This window comes from Chlamydotis macqueenii, chromosome 20 (assembly GCF_036417535.1).
Source record: "Chlamydotis macqueenii isolate bChlMac1 chromosome 20, bChlMac1.mat, whole genome shotgun sequence".
Lineage (NCBI taxonomy): Eukaryota > Metazoa > Chordata > Aves > Otidiformes > Otididae > Chlamydotis > Chlamydotis macqueenii.
Window position 1 is genome coordinate 6,378,048 of NC_141575.1, and position 26,044 is coordinate 6,404,091.

At 56.9% G+C, this 26,044-nt stretch overlaps 2 protein-coding genes across 2 annotated transcripts in view; one reads left to right on the top strand and one right to left on the bottom strand.

Moving 5' to 3' along the window:
• The first annotated feature begins 257 nt into the window (after positions 1 to 257).
• IER5L (immediate early response 5 like) lies at positions 258 to 1,450 on the top strand. The gene has a single exon (XM_086763895.1). The coding sequence runs from the start codon at positions 407 to 409 to the stop codon at positions 1,418 to 1,420; it is 1,014 nt and encodes a 337-aa protein (XP_086620021.1). The 5' UTR covers positions 258 to 406; the 3' UTR covers positions 1,421 to 1,450.
• Positions 1,451 to 11,080: 9,630 nt separating this feature from the next.
• Positions 11,081 to 26,044, bottom strand: part of PTPA (protein phosphatase 2 phosphatase activator) — a 29,051-nt gene continuing 14,087 nt past the window's right edge. Inside the window, exons 9-10 of the mRNA XM_086763868.1 lie at positions 21,700 to 21,807; positions 11,081 to 15,788 (exon numbers count right to left, since the gene is read on the bottom strand). Of these exons, the coding sequence (XP_086619994.1) occupies positions 15,714 to 15,788; positions 21,700 to 21,807 (183 nt within the window). The 3' untranslated portion in view covers positions 11,081 to 15,713. The remainder of the gene's footprint in view (positions 15,789 to 21,699; positions 21,808 to 26,044) is intronic.

Genomic DNA, 26,044 nt, shown 5'->3' on the forward strand with positions numbered 1-26,044 from the left:
GCGGGGGCGGCGCCGCGCGGGGAGGGCGGGGGCGCGCGCGGCACTGTGGCAGCACGCGCCGTGCCTGTACGGAGCGCGGCGGCAGCAGCAGCGGGAGCCACCGGCGCGCGCGGGGATGCCCGCTCTGCTCCCGCCGCTGGCCGCCCCCTGAAGACCCCCCTCTCTATTTCCCCCCCTCTCCAGCGACCTCAGGCTCTTTCCCCCCCCCTTCCCCTTCCCCTCCCCCTTCTACTCCCCCCCCTCCCCACCTCTTTATCCTTTTTTTTTTTCTCCCCCCTTTTTTTTTTTTTTTTTTTTTTTTTTTTTTTTTTTTCCCTTCTTCTTCTTCCCCTTCCTCCTGTGCCACCCTCCCGGTCGCCGTGTGGATGCGGGCCGGGGTGCCTGGCTGCGCGGGTGGCGAGAGCAGATGCTGAGGGGCCGGAGGAGGATGGAGTGCACCCTCGATGCGCAGAGTTTGATCAGTATTTCCCTGCGGAAGATCCACAGCTCCCGCACCCAGCGAGGCGGCATCAAGCTCCACAAGAACCTGCTGGTCTCCTATGTGCTCCGCAACGCCCGGCAGCTCTACCTGAGCGAGCGCTACGCCGAGCTCTACCGCCGCCAGCAGCACTACCCCGACGGGGCCCCCCTCCTCGCCGTACCCGCCTGCCCCCCGCCACCGCCCCCGCCGCCGCCGCCCGCCGCCCCGCCGCCGGAGCTGCCCGCCGACACGCAGGACCGCGGTGCGCGAAGCTGCGCGGTAACGCGAGGCGGTGCGGAGCTGTTGGAGGTACCGGTGTGCGCGGTACCCCCGGAGATGCAGCGAGCGCCTTGCAGAGACTCGTCCCCGGGTTTTTACCGGCTCGCCGGCAGCGCCGGTCCCGGTGGTGGTGGTGGCGGCGGCAGCCCGGCCCCGGGGCTGCTCTACGCCACCGGTTGTGACTTTGGGAGCGGCGGGGCCCCGCACTGTAGCAGCCGCACCACGGTGCTGGATTTGGACACTCACGTCGTGACCACGGTGGAGAACGGGTACTTGCACCAGGACTGCTGTTCGCAGTGCCCCTGCTGCTGCCAACCGGTACCGGGGCTCCCTTCCCCGCCGCCCACGCCGGGCACCAAGCGCAAGTATTACCCGGGGCAGGAGGAGGAAGAGGAGGGGGTGGAGGAAGGGGAGCCGGGGGGAGGCGGGGTGGCGGGCGGCCCCCCCTTCGCCCCCTGCACCAAACGCCCTCGTTTCGAGGAGTACAGCGCCGAGCACCCCCAGGACTCTTCCAACATCTCCAACTTGATCTCCATCTTCGGCTCCGGTTTCACGGGGCTGGTGAGCCGGCAGCAGCAGCAGCAGCAGGCGGACTCGGAGCAGCCCCTCAACGGGCAACTGTGCGGCAAGCAGGCGCTGGCGAGCCTGGGAGCCTGGACTCGGGCCATCGTCGCGTTTTAGAGAGGAGCGGGGAGCGCAGGCGGAGGCGGGGGGGGCGGGGGTGCGGTGGTGGTGGTGGGGAAGGGAAATGGGGAGGCGGGGGGGCTGTTGGCAAAAAAAAAAACGGGGGTGCGATCCGAGGGAGAGCGGCTCTGGGGGTGGGGGGGGACCCTGAAACAAAGGAGGGGAGGGGGGGTGTGGGGGGCGGTGGGGTGGGGGGGTGCCGAGGGGTGCGCAGGGGAGGTGGGAGGGCAGAGCCACGCTAGTGTTTTATAAATTGTACAATAAAGGAAAAAAAATCTAAGATCTTGGGACTTTATTTTTGCAGAGATGGGGGGGACAACAACAACAACAACAAAAAAGCAAACAAACGAAAACAAAACAAAAACAAAACCGACAACGAAGCACCTATTTAAATAATCCTCTTTGTGTCCGCTCTCCGCCGCCGGTTTCCCGGGGCCGGTGCTGGCGGCCACGTGAGAGCCGGGACCCGGCTATGGGACCCCGGCCCCGGGACCCCAGCGGGGCCCCTCCGCCCCCGGCTCGGCCGGGAAGGGGAAAAAGGAGCCGCTGCCGGGTCGCTTTTGTGCGTTTCTTTCTTTTTTTCTTTTTTTTTTTTTTAAAAAAAAAAAGGGGGCAGGAATGAAAACATTTCAACTTTCCTCCCAGAAGAGCTGTGCGCGGTGCGACTTCTTGTGCCGGGGCAAGGCTGGAGGGGTTAGAGAGCTGCATTTGGGGAGGGGAGGGTGGGGAGAAAGCAGGGGCCGGGGGGTCCCCCGGGCTGCTCCCACGGAGCCCCCCGCCCACCCCGGGGTGCGTGTGCGATGCCGCAGGTACCCGCGTAACCCTGCTCACCTCCCCGCCGTGATCTGTGGGGTCTCTCGCTCTTTTTTTTCCTCCTTTTTTTTTTTCCTTCTTAAGTTCAACTGTTCTCGTTTCAGCCTTCCAAACCATAAAACTGGCATTGTTTGGTCTTGCGAACAGATCTGTCTCCTGTAGAGTCTCTTGATTTTTTTTTTTTTTTAAAAAAAAGAAAAACCTTTTGTTGTAAAAAGGTGGGTTTTCTGGTCTTTCTGCATATGTCCCCCCTCCTTGTTTGGTTGTTTTTTGGTTTGTTTGGTGGGGTTGTTTTTTTTTTGCCTGCCCACTCCCAACTTCACGGTATCAGCACTATGTGTAACTGAGGATGCTTTGCCAAACGGTCTGTTGGGATCCTTTTTTTTTTTTTTTCCCCCTTCCTCCTTTTTCTTTGTTTGTAAGCCTGTATTTTTGTGCATACGGAATTGTATATCACCGGGTAAAACTGTTCAGATTTGTTTAAATTTATAACCTTAATAAAAAGTCGATTATAAAGTTGTTGTGCCCTCGCTTTCCTTCGCACCGCAGCCCGCGGAAGCCCCTCTCCCGAACCGCCCCTTCCCCTTTTTCACCGGGGAGCCTTTGCGGAGGCTCCCACCCCCCGGCCCTGGCAAAACCCCTTTTGTCCCCTCCCCAAAACCAACCGGCTTCACCCTCTCCCTCCACCCCCAGGCAGGAGGCAACAACCCCCCCACCTCCGTGGGTCTGGAGGTGCCACTCAACGCGAGTCCCGGGTGGGGAAGGGGCTGGGTTTTGTGCCCCCTCTCCGCTTCCGCGGCGGAGGGGGCGGCGGGAGCCCCCCCGGCCCTACCCCAACCTGCGCGGCCCGCCCCCCCTCGGCACCTGGGCAGCTCCCCTGCGCCCCGCGATGCGCTCGGGAAGTTTTTTTGGCTTTTTTTTTTTTTTTAAGTTGGAGTTTGTTATCACCGCGCGGGGCCGCTGCGTGGTGCGTGCGGGTTTTGCCTTTTTTCCTCCCCTTTTTTGTATGTGTATTTCTCCCCCCCTCCTCTCCTTCACACAAAACGGCTGCGAGTGCTTCTCACCCACCCTCGGCCGACCCCAGGAGGGGAGGATTTAAAAAAAAAAAAATATTAAAAAAAAGAGGAAAAAGAAACAAATCCCGTGCAAAACGCGCGGTTTCAAGCATCCAACCTCAGCTGGAGCCGCTCCTCCGCCCCTCCGCACCCCCTGGACGGCCCCCAGCATCCCTGGGACCCCCCCCTCCAGCCCAGCCCACCACAAGCACACCCCCCCGCCACCGCCCAGCTCCGCACATCACAGCGGGAGCGCAGCTTTCCGCTCTCCCGGTGAGGCCCTAAAAAAATGGGATTGAGGAGGGGGGGACGAGGGTCTCCGCGAGCGCGTTAGAGCCGCGGAGGGGCCGAAGCGCGGAGCCCCCCCCGCCCCAACCCCGCTCCGCTCCGCACCCGCGCCCCGCTCCGCACCCGCGCCCCGCTCCGCGCCCACAGCGCCCCCTGGCGCCCGGCGCGAGAGCCGCAGCGCCCCGGCCCCACGGGGGGCAGAGGAAGGGGAAGGGGCCGCCCCGTCGCGCTCAGGCAGCAGGACCCAGTGCGGGGCTGGACCACGCTCCCCCCAAAATCCCTGCAAAATACATTAAAATTAAAAATACAACCCCCCCCGAGACCCCCGCCCAGGTGCAGCGGCGCTGGCGGGACCCCTGCGAGCACACGGGGGTCTGCGCGAACCGGGAGTTGGACAGAGTCACCGGCGGAGCAGCCCCCTCCCCAACCAGGCCGTGGGGTCCCGACCCCGGGGCAGCCCCGCGGCCTCCCCATCCCTGTCCTGCCCCCCAGGGCAGAGAGGGGCCCCGGCAGTGGGACTGTAAAGCCACAGAGGATTTGGGGGGAGTTTTACAAGGCTCCCGATTCCCAGACCCTGCCCCATAGCCCCCCTGTTCCAGGCAGAAAGGGACAGAGCTTGCTGGAGCCAAACACCCGCTCATCAGCCTCCCAAATCGCTCCCCATCTCCCAGACCTCGGGTTTTCCAGCACTAAGGAGCCCGTCACCAGGAGAGCCCCCCGTTCCCGCAGGACGCAGCCAACTCATCGCCCCCGCTCACAGTGGAACTTTCTGGGGCTTCGGTCAAGGTTTCACAGGCTGAAATCGGCAGAGACACCTCTGCATCACCGGCAGCCGCGCGAGGTGGGGGGACATGGGGTGCATGAGCCACGGGGACGCTCATGATGATCCCCGACCCCGAGGATCGGTGAGATCCCACAGCTCCACGGAGCCGCTGAGGCTCGGTGGCTCTCGGCGGCGCAGTTATTTATTTATTTGAAACCTTGGTACATGACATTTCTCTTCCTACGAAGGCGGCAGCAGCAGCAAGCCCCATCACACAGCCTCTCTCCTGAAAGCAGAGCCTGGAAACCAGCCTCATCTGCATATTCATAAGTACCTGATAAATTAATCATGATGGCAGAAGCATTCAGGCTGGAAGGGAGGTGACAGGGGGAGGTTGCATCCCCCCCCAGCACAAGCCCGTCCTCACTCTCACACACGCTCCTCGTCTCCCAGGCACAAAATGTTTTGATCCCTTCACAACTCGGCTGAGCCCCCCCAAGCGTTCACAGGGAAGGGGGCTGTGCCCCCCACGCATCCCCACAGGCCCCCACCACCTCGGCCCCCCACCCTCCGGTCCCCATCTCCAAACAGATGGGCTGGAGCAGGGTGGAGGTCCCGAAATCTGGGGGAGCTCAGCTGCCACTGCCAGACTCCCCCTGCCCAGGCAAAAGCTCTGCTCCCACGGCAGCGCCCGTCCCCATCCCAGATCTGCCCCTTGCGTGCTCCGACGCATCCCAGCGCTGCCTGACCTTAGAGCCGGCGTTGCCAATGCCAAAGAGTTTGACCCTAAAAATCCTCCCGTGTCCTCTCTCCCGTTAGTGCCCCCTCGGCCGGGGGGTGCGCAGGCATCACCAGGATCTCACACCCGGCAGCGGGAGCAAGGCGTAGGGGTCTTGCGGAGGGGACAGGTGGAGTTTGGCTGGCATGGAGCCGCGGGAGGTGGGAGACGGGGAGAGCGAGGGGAGCTGGGGGGGTCCTGCGCCGTGCCGTGGCAGAGGGAACCATCTCTACACTCCACCAGCTGTGAGCCAGCTGTGGCCTTCCCTTCACCATGCAAAATGCTCTCCACTGGCAGATCCAGTTGTGGAGGTGTCCTTGGTGTCACTCTGCCGAGCCCCCACGGTTTGGGGGAGCACTCACCCTGCCCTGGGGAAAAGATGCTGGGGTATCAGAGGCAGGAATTGCACCCGAGCTCACCCCGCTGTTCCCAGAGCCGCCCTCAGCCAGGCGGGACGGAGGGGCAGAAAGCAGCTGGCAGCCGCCTGCAGAGCCCGGGAGGGTCCGGCACGGCTCTCGTCTGTATTTCCCCAACCCAGGGGCAACCACAGAGGTGGCTGCAGGGCTGGGCTGGGCTCACCGACAGCGTTCAGCACGGTCCCCAGCGCCCACCGGGCTCTGCCCAGCACCAGCAACACCCCGTGCACGGGCGTTCAGGGGGCTCGGAGCCGCCATTAGGAAGTTGTACACCAAATCCAGTGCCAAAGCCAACAGCCCGGCCAGGTCCTCGGGCCACTGGAGCGGCTCAGCCTGGGAGAGGGCACCGCTGCCCACCCAACAGGTCCCCCCGCACCAGGAGGGACAAGCACATGGTGACGTAGAACTGACTGCTCTCACCCCCTGGGCCGCCAGCCCAGCTCTGCCCCCAGCACCCCTGAGAGGGGCTGGGGTCCCACCCTCGCACCACAAGCCAGGCACCGGTTCCTGGGTGCCAACTCATGGATGGAGCTGCTCCGTGTCCTCTTACGCCAAGAGCGAGACCACACCTGGTCCCAGCAGCGTAGCCCCAGGGAAGCGACTTTGTGCTCTGCCCACCCCAGTGCAGGACCCGGCCTTTCCTTGAGCATCGGCTGTGGGTCAGATCCCTCCCACCTCATCTCCCGGGCTCAAACACAACGGAGCAGAAGCGTATTTTGGGATTGGCACGTGTTGGCAGATGTTTGGAGGAGTCCCCTGCAGAGAGAGCGATGGGGGACACAGCAACGTGGTCGAGAGGGCGCTCCCGTTAGCACTGCGTTTAATACCTTGGGTTTGGTCTGGGTAATTAGCGTCTGAGCAGTAATTATGCACACTTGGCCTTTCTATATCCTGCTTATAGATTTGATGATTTATGTTGCTCCTCAGTGAAGCTCACCTTGGCTTTGCCGGCGCGCGTTGGGGAAGTTAAGGGGAGGCTGTTGTGTGTCCCTTACATCTAACAGCAAAGGCAACGCCATCGAAAAACGAGATTAAAAAGCACTTTGCACCGAAGGAGCGGACGCCAAGCACAAAGCTGCCGTCTCAGCAGCACACCACCGCCACCGTCGACGCACGAGTATCTCGGTTATAGAGCGGAGAAGCAAAAACCTCCCCCAGCATTCAGAGGACACCGATGCCGGATGCCTTGGGGGTTCGTTAGCACCGTGGAGACACAAGCAGGGCAGATCCCCGCAACAAAGCGGGGTGCACGGACCCTTGGGTGCCTGTCTACTGCAAAAACCCAATGAGGGGTCTGCAGAGAAAGACCCACAAACTCCGCAAGCCAGAAAATGGGGAAACCCAGCTGCTGACATCTTCAAACAGCTCAACAAACCAAAATCCATAAGCCAGCGTCGGGCTCACCTGCTCTCCTGGCGTTGCTGGTGGAGGCTCCGCTGCGGGTGAGGGTCCCGCTCCCCTCGCAGGGGGACCTGGGGCAGGTCTGCAGGGCTGGCTGAGCCCCTCGGGGGCCGAGTGCTTTTCCAGCCACTCATCAGGGCAAAAGGCATTTCCAGCTGAGCTGGGCCGGGGTCTCTACACCAGGCAGGCAAGAGGGCCACGAGCTTCATCCCAGATCTCGCTTAATGCCAGATTGCAGGTGAAGGTCAGGAGCCAGCCACGCCTGGAGGGAGCGCGCAGACAGAGCTGTCCTGGCTCCTCTTCCCCAGGGAAGGCACTCACTGATTCCAGGTCCCACAGGAGAAGAAGAGGAGGAAAGAAGTGGAGAAAGCCCACCAAACCCCGCTCTTACCCTCATCTCTGGCCCCAGGATTGGCCGGGCTGAGCAGAGGCACCTGCCCCGCACCTGCGGGGAGGAGGCAGAGCGTTAACCCTGCATGTGCTGCTGCCCGGAGAAGGGGCAAGGGCTTTTCCCTGGGGATGAAACCCCCACGAGCTGCCCTGGACCATCCCTGCTCCCTGCTACCCTCCTCCGGCTGCGTTCGTGGGACCAAAGCCGCCCCTTCTCGCCTGGCCGGCAGATCGCCCTCGGGTCAGACCCACAGCCGGGAGGGCAGCGTCTTCCCGCTGCTGCCGTCGGGCCGAACTCACGGGGACTGGAACGGATCACAGCACCCGCACCGTGCCCCCTGCTCCCCCACTTCTGGTGTGGGAAACGGCGGCTGCGGCGCAAAGCCAGCGGCACTTCTGAAGTCGGTCCCGACCGACTCTGCTTTACGTTCTGCCCAGGCTGGGTAAAGAGAAAAGTCACATCTTCTGAGGTCGGGGCTGGACTCCAGCGGCCGCTTCGCAGCCCCGCTCAGGCAGGAGCAGCCCCGGGCTTTGCGGCACCTAGGGTCCCTCAATATTTCCAGTTTCATTTTGGGGGCTTGTTTTTTTATAAACTGCCACAAAAGCTTTTCTTCCCCCCGCCTTTTCCTCACCAAAATGAGGATTTTTGCATTGAAATGTGTGAAGCTGCTTTTTCTCCCCAGGTTTTACAACATGAAAGTGGATGTTGATGTGAATGGAATTTTGAAATTGGAGACGGGGAAGTTCTGCTCTGGGAGGTGACTATTTGCTCACAAAATTGCCTCTTTTCAAGCCCCCCGATGAAATTCTGCACAATTTTTTTTTTCTCCTCCTCCTCACCCAGCCAGCCCGATGTCCTGCGCTGCTCTGGCTTTTGTTTCTCCTCTGCTCCCTGGTGAGGATGAACAAAACACCACCACCATCACGCGCTGTGCCCCCCGCTTCTCCTCCTCAGCGCGGCTGCCACGCACAGAGCGGTGCTGCTCGCAGCCAGCGAACGAGGTGCCAGGGTGCTCAGGATTCAGGGATTTTCCTACGAACTCTTCCCGAGCAGCGAGCCGGAGCTTGTTGGACGTGCTGCTCTGGGAACGGTGTTTCACAAACCCGCCGTTTCGTTTGCTTTGGTGCTGGAGAGCAAACACCAGCCCAAAATACACATGTGGAGGGACGGGCTTCGCCCCCAGCAGCCCCCTGCACTGGGAGGCAGGGGAAAGCTTTGCCGACAGCTTCCAGCAGGACTCAGGACGGGATGAGGGATGACCCCGTGCAGGAGTAGAGCAGCACCCTGGGCATGGTTCTACAAAACCTGGAGGAGTCACAGGGCCAGGGGATGACCCCCCACATTCAGGTTCCACTGTTGCTCCCCTCCATCCCCCGTCTCCACCTGGCAAAAGCCATGGTTGTGGTCTGCACAGCACCACCAACACCCCGGCTCTTCCGCTCCCATGTGAGCCAGAAGGCAAAGAACAGGGTTAAAAAGCCCCAAAAGCCAGGATACGAACATCCCAGGTTCACAGCGCTCTGTGCTGGGCTCGGTCCTCCGGCTGGGAGAGGAGAGATATGGGGGAGGACTGAGCCTTCAGTTTGTCCCCGTGGAGCTACTGCCGATTAACTCAGCCTAACGTTGCTTAAGGAGCAGAGCTCCTTCACGCAGAGCTTCTTCAGCTTGGCCCTCCGGTGCCCGCTGGGTTAGGCAATGCCTCTGGCTTATATCTTGGCTCGGGATCTGTTGACTCTGGAAGATCCTCAGGGTTTGGAGCACGTCTATTAAAACAAGCGGTGCTGTGGTCATCCAGGCTCTTCCCCTTCTGCCCATGGACCACGGAGACCACGTGCTCTGGTCCAGCGTGAGAAACGGCAGAGCCAACCGCCAGCTGGGGCGGATCACCGGTTCCTGGCATGGTGCTTCCAATGGGGCATGATCTCCACATCCTCACTGCCACTTTTATTTGTTCCATGGTCCTCCAACATGAAACAGAGCATCTCAGAGATGCACGTTCAGGGCAGGCAGGATGAGGGGCGCAACCGAAGGCTGGCAGCTCCAGCAAGAGCAGGACATGGAAACACAGCAAGAGCAGGACATGGAAACACTGCAAGATGGAGGAAAACTCTGACCTCAATTTCATATTTATATTTTTTTTATATCTTAGGTTGCAGTAAACAGGACCAGACCACCAGCCTGGGCTGAGCAGCAGCATGAGGAGCTTCTGGAAGTCGTGAGATGCTCCAGCCGGGCAGGGCTGGAGCAGCCAACCCATGCCCCGGCTCCCTGGATTTCACGTTATTAATGTATTTATGTCACCTCATGCCTGGATTTACCGGGTTTATAAAGCAGAACAGCGTTTTTATTCGTGCTCTCCAGGTGGGAAACCGAGGCGGTGTCCTTAGTTGAGGTTACAGTGGGGGTCTGCGGCAGAGCAGGCAACTGAACCCACCTCTTCCGAATCCATCCACACTGGGCAGCTCTCTCATGTACACGCAATTTATGTTTGACTCTCCCCAGGGGCTCATCTCCTATCTTCCCTCTTTAATTATCAAAATTAGTAGGTTTGAGGTATATTTGAGCGGTTTTCTTTTCCTGTGTTGACAAAGCGCTATACTTGATGACTCTAACCCCAAATTCTCTGTGACACAGATACCCCGGCAATTATAAAATACTTCCAGGCTCGCTCCATAAACCCCTTTGCTGTTGCTATTAGTATGCATTAACATTTTATTGGTGTTACAGGATGAAACATCCAGTCGTGCAGCTCCAGTGGGCTTGGGGATTTCCAGCATCCTGCAATATGTATCCGTGCAGAGGAAATTAAAATGTGGATGGATCAGCAAGATACAGGCAAATCCTCCACAGTAATTTGGAGAAGACTAAACTCCGGTGCTAGTGGAGCATATTCCAAGCTATCTAATAGAGAGCTGATGATCTCTAACAGCCTTTTTGTAAGTTTTATTCTTGCCTACAAGGGAATTTTTTCAAGGGGGATGTGTAATACCTAAACTAACATTTTTAAAGGTGTACGCTCTGAACATGGCAACGCAAGGCCCTTCGCAGAGCAGCCGCTTTCAGTGATCAGCTGGGACCCAATAAAGGAATTTGCTCCAGTATCTTACAATCTAGCTGGAATTAATTTCTAACCGCCACACCGGCCAATTTTATATAGTTTGTCGCCATCATAGGACATACCGACTCCCAGGAACACTGGGACGCTTTCCTCTTTAAGCAGTTGTACACGTGTTTCCTTCGCAGCATCACCACTTGAAACCCAAGGCCTTGTGGCGTCTACACGAAGGCCGTGGAAGCTCAGTGCTGCTGAACCTCATCAACTCTGCGCAGATGACGTGGTCTACAGCTACACAACTATTTACCAGGCTGGGGTCCAGCACCGTAGACCTCACCATCTCCAAAAAAAAAAAACAACTGTTTACACACATAAAACTGGGAGGAATTTATCTGAAAATAGAGAATCTGGGTACCTTGACTTGTGCAGTGCAGTCTGCTTGGGTTTCTCTCTCCCAGGTGTCTTAGAAACAGAACTAACAAGGAACCGCTCCTCTGCTTTCTCTCCTTCCTCCATTTATAGGCTCAGCAAATCCTCGAGCGCATCCTTAATCTATTTTTACAAAAGGAAGCAAGTATGTCCTTGGGAGGACTGAAACACCTCAGTGCCCACCGGATCAGGGCCCCGCAGCACCGCTCCTGCAAGACCCCACTCGTGTTTCTACGGGTTTGCATGCACCGAGCATTAAGAGCCCAGATTCTGATGAGGGATTGGGATGTTATTTATTATCCGTGTTACAATTGCAACTGGGAACACGGGGAGTGACTTGTTCCAATTTTAGCGACAACTGTATTTATGCCCTGGGTAGAGCCCGCCGATGTAGACATTCCCAAGCCCAGGTTTTTTATAGCAAGCAGAAGCACCCACTCCACCCCCTCAAAAGCCGTTTCTAACCTCCAAAGCCTGCTCACAGCCCTGTGCTCCTCAGAACAAGCCTATCTCCAAGCTGAAGATGCCCATCGTGGTTCAGCCCTCGCCAAATCCGATGTGGAGGCAGCCCTGTTTCAATTTGGCTCATCCTAGTTTGAAGTTTGGCACAATTTTTACAAGATCAGTGCTGGGGAAGATGCGTCTGTCCCCAGGGCGCTCAAGGAGTTCGTTCCGATGTCAATGGGAAGAGTCCTCATCCACTGAAGGGGAAGCAACATTAAAGGATGACAGTCTCTCCTCTTGGCTATTAGAGCATGAAATGACCTTCAAAAACCCTGTTAAGTTCCACATCTGAGCCAGGAGCATCCTTGCTGAAGCAACAATGAGATTCCTGTGAGCTTCTCAACCATAGAAGGTTCCCCCCGGCACGTTGGCAGCAGGAGAATTCAGGTTACTTGAGCAGTTGTCGTTAGCCACCAGTTCCACCTATTCCCACCCATTTCTGCCTCCTTCCCTCTCTCAGGAAGTCAATGCAGTTGCAGGGACACAGTGCAGCGTCCGAGGCTCTTGCATGGTTCAACAGCAGTCCCTTGGGGTACGAAGCACATCTTCATCCTGGAAACTGCCGGCTCCGATTCTGCTGCTCAGCAAACGCTGGTCCTGCAGCGGGGGCTTCTTTGCTTTTTCAATAGCAGGAACCCAGCACCACGTAATGGAGCTGAGCCGTGCACCAGGGACAAGTTAACACAGCAACAACGGCAAGAAACAGTTCTATTTTTTATTCTTTTACTGCTATCACCACACGAGGCTGCCTCTCTTAACTCTTACTTCATTTATGACTGGCTGCCATGATCATTTTCAAAGGAGCGCTGTGAAGAAAGAGACGGGGCAAGGTCGATGGTGATTTGCGAAACGTGCCCCATGTAAAGGCAACAGCTGTTAAACAGGAGCACGAGCCAGCCTACGTATTGCAATCCCAAAAGAGCCAGTTCTGAAAAATTAATTTAAAAAAAAAAAGCTGGCTTGGTCAGGGGGCTGAGCAGGAAGATGGTGAGAAACCCACGCTACGTCTGCTTCCCCTTCGCCGCGTGTCATGTTCACCAAGGGACACGTTCAAGATGAATTCAAGTGCCTTCAAAGAAAACATCTGTGATCCAAGATGACATTTCTGCTCACCATCCATCCCTCCACGCTGCTGCCACTTTTAGCAACATGCACTCACACAGTTGGCCTGCGCTGACGGAGAAGATCTAACCCAGCGACAAGAAAACTAGCGTTTGCTAAGCGCATCCATGCGAGCTCCAACCGCTCGTGAGAAGGTTCAGGTGTAATTTTCTATATAAACCCAACAAAGCTGCTGCGCTAAACTGATGCTGGAAGTCCTGAGTCAGCCCCTACAGCAGGACAGGAAAAACATCTGAAGAAAAAGGTTCCAGTTCTCACCCTGCCTCAGAAACAAAGCTCAAACGTCCTTTGGTTACGAGAGTCTCTGATCTTCAAGAGGCGTTTGCTGGTCTGGGAACAGGCTTCGCACATCACCTACCTGTCAAACCCAAGCTGGGAGAGAGGGGGTGGACACAGCAAAAAAGTTAAAATAAATAAGTCAAACACATACCTAGGAAGGTTACGAAGACAGGCTGGATATACTTGCTTCATGCAGTTAAATAACGAGTCAATTTTGGTGCAAGATCAACAAAATCTGCCTCCACAAAGCCTCTTCCCATCCATCGGCTTCGCTGGCTCTGCTCCCAAAGCGGGAGCAAACCCCAGTCTGAGAGACCACAGTCACCAGTGCAAAACACAGCGTTTAATGAAAACCACCGTGCGGGAGGAGGTGGGGCAGGGCTGCCTCGCCCCAGGCGCTGCTACGCGTGCGGAACCACCGGGAGAGGAGCCGAGCCCGAGAACCAGCGCTGGATGACGGTGGGAGTCAGGGGAAGGCAAGCAGCTGACCGCCACGCGGCAGGGGCGCATCCCAAGCGGGCTGATAAGACTCAAACAAGAATTACCTGCTAGAAGTCCAAAAATCCCCAGCAGGACAGGTGTGCAGGCTCAGGCGAGTAAGCAACAGAGCTCTACCAAGCCCGCTCCCACCTCCTCGGCCGGTCCCCAGCCCAGGGACACCATCCCCCGTCCCCAGGGAGCAGTGGCTGCAGAGGAAGGAACCGCTTCCCCAACCTTTTTTGGTGCTGTATTTCACATTCTTGGTGTCCCTCCCATGTACGGATGTCCACATTTCCACCCATCCTTCTGCGTGGAAGCCCCATTTCCAGAAGATGAGCAGGAAAGCTGTGTTCCTGACCCGTGGGCAGCTTTGGGAGACCACGGGCTTTAGCTCAGCCATTGCCAGCCAGAAGTTGCGCAGCCAGTTAAAGCACGGTGACGCCTGCCAAAAGCCACGCAGCAACGCGAGGGGGCACAGGTGGAGACGCCCGGGGTCTCGGACGCGGGCGCTGGCTGCTAACCCGCCCCACTGGAGATGGACTCATCGAGTCCCAGCAAGCACGCAGATCTCCAGCACCGCTCCCAGAGTGGATCCGTTTGGAAAGCCAAGACAAAACACACGTCCCATTTCGGAGTAAAACAAGACTTAACTCCAGCTTTCCATTTTCATTTAAAATGCAAGTTTATAGAGGTGTTTCAGGCAGGTCAGAAGATCCTTGCCCCCTCCCGCCCAGGGCCGAGCCAGGAGGGGACAGGACAGCAGCAGTCCCAGAAAGCTCTGCGTTAGCTCTGCAGACACCTGTGTTCACTGCCTCTTAATTTAGACTCTTTTCTTGCTCTCCCTCCCCTAAGCACCTGCGAAAACCTTTACAAGAGGGAGTGAGTAGGTCTGGCAAAAAGAAAATTGTGGAAAAAAAAATAAAAATAAAAATTCACAAGCAGCCTTTCCCCACCTCCCCCCAACAGCAAAGCAGTGCAGCAGTGAAAGCCAACCAGCCTGGCTGGGGGCAGCCCCCCTACCCCTTCCGCAGTCTGGGAGGGACAGAGAAAGGATCCCTGGTGTCCCCGACCCCCAGCAAACACCAGAGCCCTGTCCCCTCGACCCCCAGCCTGAGGACCCCAAGAAGAAACATCCTCTCTCCAGCTGTGAAGTTGTGGGCCACCTCGGTCAAGACCTGTGGACACGACAGCTCATCTCAAACCTGGCACCCACCGTTTCTGCCCTCCTGTGATGCTGCTGGTACGATCTGGGCCACGTCCCCCTTCATTCACCTGCCTTCGAGATGCCAACTGCTGGTGGCACTGGAAGCCAGCAGGGAACAACAAGGGGCAAGAGCTTTCTCCAGGTAAAACTCACTGTCCCAGGCTATTTATGCTTTTTTCTTTCCAGCACAAATATATAAATGCACGTAAAGCTGCATGCTTGCCCCCCCATACTACCTTTGCACTGGGGATGCCTCCCTAAAAAGAGCAGGGGAACGTGCTGTTTTGTGGGGAAATCCCTTCGCTACGGGGCTGTCACTACAATTTATGACCAAGCAGTGGCAACCACGGTCACCTCGCGCCAGCACGGCCAGCCCAGCCCCAGGGCAGCAAAGCACAGAGGAGGAAACGGGGAGCGCAGAGGGCAGGTTGGACCCAGCCATGACAGTGCGCGAACATACGAGGGTTTGTGCCCGTGAAGAGGGAGCCAGAGCAGGCGCCGCTCAAGCAGTGCCTTTGCGTAGCTGTGCCCACAGAGCCGGGTCCCCGGGGACCTTATCTCCAGCTCCGGAGCCAGCTCAGACTCCCACAGCCCAGAAGGTTCCCAGCTTCACCCGAGAGAAGTGGCGGTGGTGGGAAAGGAAGACCCAGGGAACCTTGCAGAAGAGATGGAGGGAGGGGGGAGGGGGCTTTCCTTACCCAGAATACGGGAGAGGTGGCACCCTGGGCTTCCAGCAACCCACAGACCTTCCCTACAACTTCCTTTTCCCATTTCAGACCCCTCCGTGCAAGCAGAGGTGGCTGCCTACAGACACGTGCAGGCTCACACCTCACTCCTCGCAGTGGTTTCCCAAACCAAACAGCAACAGGAAACTTCAATGAAATTCAAAAGGGAAATTGCAGTTACCACTGCCCAACACATACACACGTGCCTTCCTCCCCTCCACACCCCGCTTCCTCTCGGGAAGGGAAGCCGAGGGCCTTCGCTGCAAGGCAGCCCCTGCTCAAACCCCATTCACACGCCCAGAGCCGTACGCGGCCGTCGCGCTGCCCGTCGACGCAGCAGAGCGGAGAAGCACAGCCCCGGCTTGGTCGCTGGCGGGACATCCCCATGCCGGGAACGTGCGGGAGGAGCCGCTCCGGGTCCAGTCTCCCGTGCAAGGCCGGCGAGTGCTTTGGATCTGTGGTTGCCGATGAGGATGTGCAGGAATGAATGGGCTGTGTGTAACGGGCGAGGTGATGAGGAGGGGGTGAGGGGAGGAGGAAGAGCGCTGCGCTACGCCTCCGCTGCCTCAACTCCTCCCGCGGCCTCCTTAGGACGTCACAGGCTGGATGGGGAGCAGGCTGCCAAACTTGAAGTGCTGGATCACAGGAAACTTCTCCAGGCACTGCAAGGAGGGGAGATAAAGAGGGGTGAATTCAGGAGATGTTTCCCCCTACCACATGCAGCCAGAGCTACAATCCTGCCTCCAGCGCCAGGAGCCAGCGAGCTCGGGGCCACAGCTCAGCTGCAGGCAGAGGGATCAGTCCCACGTCTCCCCCGACATTCCCGCCAGGCTCTTCAGCCCAGTAACACTCCATAACTCCGTCCCCTTCTCTTCAGCCAGAGCCTTTTGCTTGCTGAAATTCAGGCTTGGAGCATGAGCAGAAGAGGTATGTTTATGTCAGCAGCTTTCTCTCTCACCACCTCTCCCTGCTTGAGCTGATCTCTTTGAAGAGCTTCAACCCTACAAACCCTTTAAGAGCTACAGACACCGCCGGGGAACAGACTTTCCCTCCCCAAGACAGCACCCACTCTCTGTGTTCGGGGCACCATTCTGCAGCCGCAAGGCGTTGCCCAAACTGCATCCCAGGTTCTCAGGTCTTTGACAGACAAGCACCAGTGATTTTTGCTGCCATAGTTTAAGACGTGATCCTACTCCCACCAACCCCTCGCCCCTGAAATTCCCACCCCCCATCGCAGGGTAAGGACAGAGGGAGCGTGCATCACAGATTTGGCACATACATCCACCACACGGCAGCTCAGCTCAGCGCTGCTGTTTCTAGCTAAGAGCAGGCTGCGTGGGGAGAGCCGGGCTGCGAGGGCACAGCCCCTTCTGCTCACCACCCCACCAGGGCAGGAAGGCCAGGGACTGTGGTCAACAACTACGTCAAAGTTTGCCAGCACTTGCCTGGCAGAGCCACTCAGAGCTTTTTTTCTTTTTTTTTTTTTTGAGTCATTGCAGACTCAGACTGCCCAAAACTCAGAGAGAGCACAGAGCAGACTCACCTCCAGGCACACAAACCTCAGCAGAACGTGTACGCCAAGCCAGCAGCTCCTGCGCTAGCTGCCAGCCGTTGTGCTAAACAAGGGCTGGAGACCTCACTGTGCTGCAGCGGGGACTCATCTACCAGGGTGCCGGGGGCACGGCTGGTGAGGCAGCGGCCACCTCCTTGCTGCAGGCAGAAGGGCAAATTCTTCCCTCTCTAGGCAACACGATACAAAGAGGAGAAAAGAAACCCAAGTGCCCTGTATCTTGCAGCCTGTACCCAGCATGGGTCTGCTGACGGAAGTCTTACCCTCCAGGAGACGTGAAGTACGTACAACCAAAGCACAGCAACGACTAATCAAGAGGAGGCCACCTCATCCCAGCAGCCCCCCGGCACGAACAGCACTTGCTCGGAGCCAGGGCGGACGGGATGCTGCACCGGGCAGGCACCCAGCTCCCCACAAGCTGCAGTCCCAGGGTGGCAACGCCACATCAGCTCCTGCCTGCATCCAGCAGCCTCCCAGGCAGATCTCGGGGACAAGATGCACAGCTCGTTCCTCCAGGCACTTCTTCAAAGTACAGCTCCTTCCTACCAACGGGAGGCAAGAGCCACGTCATAGTTCTGACTCTCCTCTCCGTAGGAAGGAGCCTTGTGCCCTCCACGGGGCTGAGCTGAACCTGCTGCACAGGGGAGATCCCAGCTCTGGGATGGGGAGGAAGTGCTGTGCTGCAGACAGACAGCAATTCGCCCCAAGGCAGGGCACAGGGCACAGGCAGAGGCAGGCAGCCTGCCCTCGTGCTGTCGTCATGGGCAAGCAGGAGGATTTGTGCTCAGAAGCCCAGGCCTACGGTAATCCCTTCAGAGCCAGAGGTCAGCCAACTGGTTCCAGCACAACTGAACTGCTCGCAAGCACACTGGAGCCAAAGCAAGTTGGAAGGTGGTGAAAGTACGGCATGGCTGTATCCACTCCTGGGGAATAACAGCCATACAGAAAACCAAAAGCCTCCATAGAAAGGCACCAAGGAGAAAAAAGTCCCGCAACCATCAGGGCAGGGACTTCAAAGCTTCCCAATGCGTGGGATGCTCAGAGCTGCTGCCATCTCCCAGCGCAACCACTTAGACAAACCCTCAGAGGAAGCAGTGCTGGACAGCAGTGACGTGAGGATGAATACTGGAGATGCTGACAGCCAGAAATGTCAGCCCAACTAGCTCCAAGGAGTCCCATGGAAGACCAGACTGGTTTGGGCTCTGGATGAAGAGACATTACCATCAGTGGGGAGAACGGGTATCCATTCCACTTCACACATCGTCAGCCCAAGAAGAGACAAGCAGAGAAGCTTTTCCTCCTCTATCCAGCAGGATCAGCACAAATTTACTGGATTATTAGAGGTGCCAAGAGACAGGACCCTCCTTGCGTCACTTGTGGGTGAAACTTAGCCAACACTAGCTCAATGGAGGGGACAGGCTTATTTTCTTCTTGCCATCATCTCAATCACGTTGAAGGCCTGCTTGAGACTCAACTGGGGAGCAGAAACACGCATCGGGTCCAACCTTTAATGATGGAACTAGGACTAGATTAGTTACAATGGAAAGTATTTCCTGACTGACTGCAGCAGAGAAGGAAAGGTCAGGAGACTCAAAAGCAGGCTCAGGGGAAAAACATCAAGGCTGCTGCTTTAACCACACTCCGTTCTGTCGACTTCTTCACTCGCCTTTGATGGAGAGAATAAGAAAAGCCCTTCACTTCCAAGTTAATACGTCTTCATCCATTCTATCTATATTATAAATAGAGATATTTGAGGTTTCACAAGCACACAGAGCTGAAGACACATGGTCTTCAGTCTACTGCCCATCCACAGACCCTGCAGCAAGCACCCTGGAGCGCCTGAATCTACACCAGAGCTCCCAGCCACATGGACGCACCTGAGCTTTCTGTCGGCGGTTTAAAGTCATCCCACAGAGGGCACAGAGAAGACAGAAAGCATCTGAAGTGCTCTTAAAACAAACCAGGTCTGGGGACTGCCCCGCTCCTGCCAAGTGAGAGAAGGTTGCAAGTGAGCATTTGGTTTCTCCTGGTCTGCCTCTAGCAAGTGACTCCTTCACCCTGCTGCTGCCTGCACTCAAAAACCGGTCACCGTCAGCGCCACTCGGCACCAAGCACTTCTCAGCCACCCCAGACACGTTAAGGAGCTGGAGCTTCCACTCGAGTGTCTGATTTCACCTGATCTAATTGCAACGGGTGATCAGAGGGGCAGGGAGAAGGGAGGGGGAAAAAACAAAAACAAAAAAAACGGGGAACTCTTGCTCTCACCCTAGCCAGCCAGACAAAAAACAACCCCACAACCCCAAACCTTCCCTCTCTTTGCCATCACGCACACTCTGAGCTCTGCCACAGAAGCTGCCTGCCTTGAGCTGGACAAAGATCCATGTCAGCACTTGAGGGCTGTTGGCTCATTTCTGCCAGCGTTGGCAGTGGCAAACTGGAGAAAGACTGCAATGGTGAGGGCTGCACGGCTGGGTACATCAAACAGAAATGCTCTGGGAGCCAGCAGCAAACAGACAAGATCTTCAGCAGTGACTGTGGGTGCCTGGCCTGAAACACCCAGGATTCAGTTTTCAAAGGATGACACTCCAGCAACTCCCGAACATTGTGTCAATCCCAGGAAATCAGAGCTGCAAATGTTGGTAGAATCTGCATGGCCAAGTGCACCATAACTGAAAGCTCTGCCCAGACACATCGCCATGTCCTCCCTCCTCTCATCTTCCAAGCCAGGCAGGAACAGGCTGAGCCAGCAGCGGGGTGGGAGCCTCCCCAGAGCAGATATAAAGAACCAGTGAGGACTCCTGTGCAGGAGTCCTCCCTCTCCCCAGCCCATCCAGGTGAGCACAGGCACCGTGCAGTGCCAGGAGAAGACACTGCTGCATGAGGATCCAGTGCTTAGGAACAATCCTTTAAAAATCTACAAATGTTCCTTGAGGAAAAAACCTAAATTTAAAGTGCTTTGGTTGACTCAGTGTTTTCTACACCTTAGCCTAAATTCATGTCATTACTCTCCCTAGCAGTTTTTGCATTCTCCCCTTGACACAGCTACGTCTCTAAATTATTTCTAGAAACCCACCAGTACTGGATGCGGCATTTTCACACAGGATGTCATCTGCCATTCAAACCAGACCAAGGCCTCCAGAAAAGCCCATGTCTCGGGTACATCTAAAAGAGCCAGAGAACTTCCCGGTCTCCAGAGGATCCCCGAGCTGCACTGTCTCCAGCAGGCCAGGTAGATCTGCCAGACGTGCCCGAAGACATCAGAGGACACGCACGAACCTTGCACCCTGGGCACGTTGCTGCCAAGCTCCTCCGGCAGAGTTCACGGTGCACAAGGTGGGAACAACCACGCGGCACATGTGGGGCACCAGGCGGGAGTTCCCAAACACCGCGGGGGTACAAGAGGTGCCAGGGGAATGCCCAAACAGTGTGGGAAAGCATTGGGCCAAAGGAAAGCAAGGACCAAGGCGGGATCTTAAGGCAGCAGCGGACCACGCTCAGGCTCTAGGTTTTAGGGGACCCATGTTTCACTTTAACAGCACTCCCAGTGCCAGAGCCTTCCCTCCAGCCCCCCCCAGCCCTCACACCACAGCCTCCAGCTCAGGCTTTCCCAGCAGGCAGCATCTCCAGCCTCCACATCCCAGCCACAAGCGGGGGCAGTCCCGAAGGGGCAGCCCAGGGGCACCCCTCGGAGGAGCAGCCAGCGGAGAGGGTCGATCCCCAGCCCCGCTTCTCCTCTTCGGAGCCCGGGAGGAAAGCTGAGCTGGGGGCGGAAGGAGCCAGCGGGCCTGGGAGTGACACCTCACAGATTAGAGAGGTATGTGGCCTGGAACCTAAACACAGGATGTGCAGTGCAGAGGAAGGGCTGGGGGAGGGAGAGCTGGAGTCGGCGCAGTTAACCCCTTCGTGCGCTGGGCCTGAGCAGAGCTGCCCGCCTTGCCTCTGCCATAGTCCCAGCAATGTGAGCATGACTTGAGCAGAGACCACAGAGCATGGAATTAACTCCTCCAAGCCCTACCGGTCTCCCCCATCAGGGAGCTGAGCCATACCTGCTCCTCCAGCGTCTTTAGCACAGCCGGCGTCTCCCTACAGAGCCAGCACCGTCCCATCCTTCCCAGCAAGGGATGCTGCTTGTGGGCCGTTCCCTCCAGAGGCCCAGATGTGGCGGTTCCTGTCCCGCTTCCTCACGCTCAGGGTTAGCTCGAGCAGGAAGGAGAGATAAGGGAGAGCCAAAACTGCCCGGTTCCCCGGGTCAAGGTTCGCCAGGAAAGCCTGCTGGGGCAGCGCCAGCAGAGCCCCGGTGAGCGGACGGCTGCCAAGCCAAGGAGGTAGCCGTGGCCTCGCCGGTCCGGCACACTGCGTGGACAGGACTGGCAGTGAGGGGAGACTGGGAGGAAGCATTTCAACCCTCTTGAAATATGGGATGATAATTTAAACCAAGTCTCCTCCAGCTGGTAAAATAACAATGCAGGGACCAGAAGGACAAGCAGGTCAAGACATCGTCCCCGTGAGCAGACGGCTGCCAAGCCAAGGAGGTAGCTGTGGCCTCGCCGGTCCGGCACACTGCATGGACAGGACTGGCAGTGAGGGGAGACTGGGAGGAAGCATTTCAACCCTCTTGAAATATGGGATGATAATTTAAACCAAGTCTCCTCCAGCTGGTAAAATAACAATGCAGGGACCAGAAGGACAAGCAGGTCAAGACATCGTCCCCAATTTGGAGACCTGCAACTTGCACTATGGAAAGACAAGAAATGGCAGAAGTCATGTCTGCAAGGAATGGCCACTTTGGGATTGGTTTTGTAGCAAACACTAGGCAGGGGCTTCCTTCTAGCCAGCAGCATCTGAACTGCCAAGGGCTCCCAAGCCACATTCAGCACAGGGCAGCAAAAGGCTGGGTTGGGGCACCCAAGCCAAGGAGCAGCAGCAGAGATGAGCTGACCCACAGAGAAGTGGAAGGGAGGAGGCGCGTGGCCAAGCAGCCTTCCCCTGACCACAGCGCTCACCTCTGCTTTGTACATGCGGATGAGGCCTTGGTTGACCTTGGACCAGGAGGGCACAGCACTGATGTTCCAGAGCTGGTTGGAGTGCTCGGCAAAGGGGCCCGTCTTCATCTGAAAGAGAGCAGAGAGCGGGGCTGAGGGAGCCAGGCCAGCCAGGAAGCTCGTGCACCAGCAGTGACTCACGCTCACACTCTCTCAAGCAAACATTCCCACCAAGCCCTGTGACCCACGCACCAGCCACCTCACTGCGCCTTCCTTCCCTCCCTCCCTCCACGCTCCCTCCCGCTGCGGCCACATCACATGAAGCCGTAGCAATCCAGCTCCCCCCTTCCCTGATAAAATTAAGCCTTTTCCTGCCACGCTTTCCTAATCAGACCTCCTTCTGCACACCTCCCTTTTAATGACTGCATTAAAAAAGCCCCGCGTTAGTCCCGTTCTCCCTCCGAGCAGAGCTTGGCTCAACGCTGTTCCTATTCTACCCAGAAACCTCCCAGTGCAGCACTGCTGGGCTTTCCAAGAAAATGACTCATTCCCCATTCAGATCAACAACAAGCAGCAGCGACAACCGCCGCTGCCTTCCCTGAATAGAGGGCAGCGCAGGTTGGCAGCGGCTCCGGCGTCCGCAGCCCACTCTACACCTGCCTCTAGCAGAGGGCTCCGTGGGAGGCAGGAGCGGAGGGGCCGTGCTCCAGTCCCGCTCTCCAAACCGGCTCCAGAGCTGCGAGTTGCTAGCTTGCAGCAGATGCTTTACATTTTGTGTATTTTTTTTTTTTTTTTTTTAACACTCCAGTGTTTCTCTTGCCAGGGCAAGGGGTTTGGAGGAGGGAGGGCAGGGGGGAAGCTACAATCAGGGACAGTTGCGTGTAGATTCCCTCGGTAGCTGTCTCTCCTTCTCCTCCATGAACAAAAACAGACCCTCGGGGAGAAAAAGAAATACAACACAGCCACTCTGACTGAGCGAAGTTCCCATGACATCAGAAACCACAAGGCCGAAGCTCACGCTAAAAAGGAGCGTGGGGAGAGAGGAATCTCTTGGACTCTCGTTCTCGACTCGGGACTCCAACAACTAACCCCTTCCCTCCACGCACGCACAAACCCGGAGCAAGGGTGGGGAAAGAGCCTCCAAAACCACCTCTCTGCCTACTGTAAAAGCAAGCAAGACCGCTCAATCTGCTTTGGGAAATTGCTGCTGCCCTTCTGCAAGGTCTGCGTGGCACCAGCCTGCAGCAGAGAAAGGGAGAGACAGGGAAAAGGGGAGGGAGGAACCCAAAACCTCTCTGCTTGGAGGACGACGTGTTTCAAACCCTCTGAGCGCCGGGGGAAGCGGGTTTGTAGTTTTGCCTGCTGCCAGGAGAGCGCAGATGCATCCCCGCTTCCCCTCGGCGGTTCTGGTGAGCTGGGGGATGACGGATGAGCCACTCAGCCGTTCCCGCTCCCCTCCGCCGTGCGCCCTTTCCTTGTGGATATAAGATGAAATGCGCAGATACACAAAGCACGGCGCTACCCGATAGAGCCGGCGTGTTATTAAGCGTGAGGATTTGGCGCTGGCAGGCACCCCAGTTAAAGGCTGCTGGGGAGCTCAGTGCCAGGCGGTTCGCTCAAAGCATCTCCCCGCCGTACAAGAGATTTGGCTGCGTGCGTTTCAACGCCAAACCTTCCTCCAGCATCGTCGCCCTTCGCAGGGGCGCAGCTTGCATCAGCCACCACCACTGCTCTTTGCTTCTCCCCCTATTCCCGAGCTGGAGCGAGTGTGCCGGAGAGCATGGAGGAAGCGAGCGCGGCTGGCTGGCCCCACACGCGTGCCTGGGGCTGTGCAAGTGCCTGGTACGGCTGCCACACGGCCCTCCTCACCCGGGGCGCCCAGCAAGGGATGGCTTGGCTACGGTTTCAAACTGAGGAGAGAAAAATACGAAGCATGAGGGGAGAAACAAAAAAAATGTCTCCTTCCAGCCACAAAGGGCGAAGAGGGAGAGCTGGGGAGGAGAGCGAGAGGCTGCGAGCACGCTGCAGTCCCGCAGTGACCCCAGGGGAACGGAGTGAGTCAGAGCAGCCATATTGAGCAGGAAATTACTCACAGACGCGGCGTTCCTGCCTCTCGGTTCCCAAGAGAATCGGCCTTTTGTAAATGGTTCCTCTGTCAGTGCCGGGGGGAGGGGGACGGCTGAGTCCGTGCTTTCCTGTCAGCTCCTTCCCTTCCAGCAGAAACTCGAGCCCTCCCTTCCCTAACCTCCAAATTTAGAAGCCAGATTGAAGCTGAAATTCCTGCTGCCTGCCCTGGGCCTTTGGACGAGCATCTGGGCGATTGCACTGATCCACTGCAGCCAGGATGTACCCAGCACCCTTTTTCTGCATAAACACACATAGCCCTGCCATCGCTACCGCCCACAGTCCCTAGTGTGGCTGGCACTGCAGAGATGCTCCCTAACCCTCCTCACCCTTGCGCCTCAGGGTACGGCACACAACCCACAGCACGCTTGGGCAGGCAAGGGGGCAGCAGGGGGATAGCTCGAGTCCCAGCTGGCTGCGTAAACCTCTCCCTACTCAAGAACCACGTGTTCAGGTCCAAAAAACCATCCCGCAGATTTCCCAACAGCAGGCCGGCTTACGCAAGGCTTGCTGCCATCCCCGCGCGTCAGGCAGGGTGGTGCTGCTGTACAGGGGATGCCTCGGCGGGTTCAGCCTGGACATCAGCTCACTGCTACTTTAAGAGCCTGAGGTTTAAATATACACGTGGCAAACACCATGGCAGTGAATATTCACGTCCCTGAAACGTCACCCAAGGGCCGAGAAAAATATCTGCTCAAGAGAATATTCTCTCAGCTGAAAGAAAACAACCTACCTCATAGCTTGCTGAAACAAAACCTCCTCTCATGTTGGTAAGATGTACCAGACTCACTATGGGAACCGTGGAGGTGTTTGCTACATGTTTAGCACCTTTAAAGGAGACCTGTTTCCAGCTGAAAAGCTCAGAAGAAAATAATATCGTTCATTTATTAAAGTCTTTAATCCCCTCTATCCTTTTCCCTGCTATTTTGTTTTGTTGCTGATTTTGGAGAGAGAGTGTTTGGAGCGAATCGAGGCTGCCTCAGCCCCCCCTAGTGGCATAACAGCTTCCCAGGCGTTTGGGAGAGAAAAAAACCAAATTTTAAAAGCCAAATCTTTACAAAACAGAAACAGTACCTGCTTAAAGATGGATTGAAAATCCCGTGTATTTGATAATCCAGGCTGCTGCCATCCCTCAGCGGCTCACGCCAGGAGGGCCGAGAGGAGGGCTCCCTGCCGCCAGGTGGCACTGGGGAACGCAGCAAAACACCGAATTCCAGGATTCTCGGCAAACGCGTGGAAAAAGTGAAATCGCGACTAAAAAGCTAACTTTCTGCAGGCAAAAGCAGAGTGAGCTGAAGAAGCCGGATGGTGCTGTGTATTTTGATCTTTACGTGTTGTATGTGCACTGCAGAATTTCCCACACACACGTCAAGAGATGCAGGTTCTTATGTTTTTAACAGGTTAGTGCACTGTCTGGATGTTACAGAGGCCCAAATGAAAATAAATCTCAGAGCATCTTGGTTCCTGTTTTCCAGTCCTCGCCTTGACCTCTTCTGCCAGCACCTCTTTACTACCTCTGGCACGATTTAACTCCGCACTGAGGGTCAAACCCTACAAGGTGCTAAGTACCAACAGACTCTACCAGATTCAGCAGTGCTTGACACGGCACCTCCTGGGGTGTGGGTCAAAGGCTCCCATTAAAAGTTCCTACATGAAAGGCTAAGTTCATATTCTATAACCTCCCTGCTCATCTAATCACTAAATTAGAGAGGCGAGGAGGGGGAAAGTGAACAGAACAAAGGGGGAAGAATCACACTCTGTCCTTCAAAATTAATCCCATCAACTCTCCCCTGCCAGAGACAAGAAATCCCTCACCACATCAGAGCCTGCGGTTCTTGCTCTCCCTGCCCAGACTGCGCAGCAAGGACGGCAGAAACACGGCCAGGTCATCCGCTGCAGCTGAGGGCAGAAAGCTTGGCAACAGGCTGAACATCACCAGTCCCTCACCCACGGGCCCTGCAGCTCCTGAGCAGAAACATGGTCCTGATAGCATTGCCAGCTGGGTGAACCTCAGTGCCATCCCTGTTCTGGACCGTTTGCTAATAAGGTGCATGTAATGGGCAAACCTTTCGGGAGAATCTGGAGGAGGCCAAGCTGCACGGAGCTTTGGGAGCCTGCCCTAAGTAAGGCGAGGCCCAGGGCCTGCTAGGCAGCACCCAGCAGCTGCAGGGAAGGGAGGGCATCTTGGCAAGCCCAGCCATTTTGCAGCTCCTGCTTCACCTTCCTAGTACATTTGCGGGCA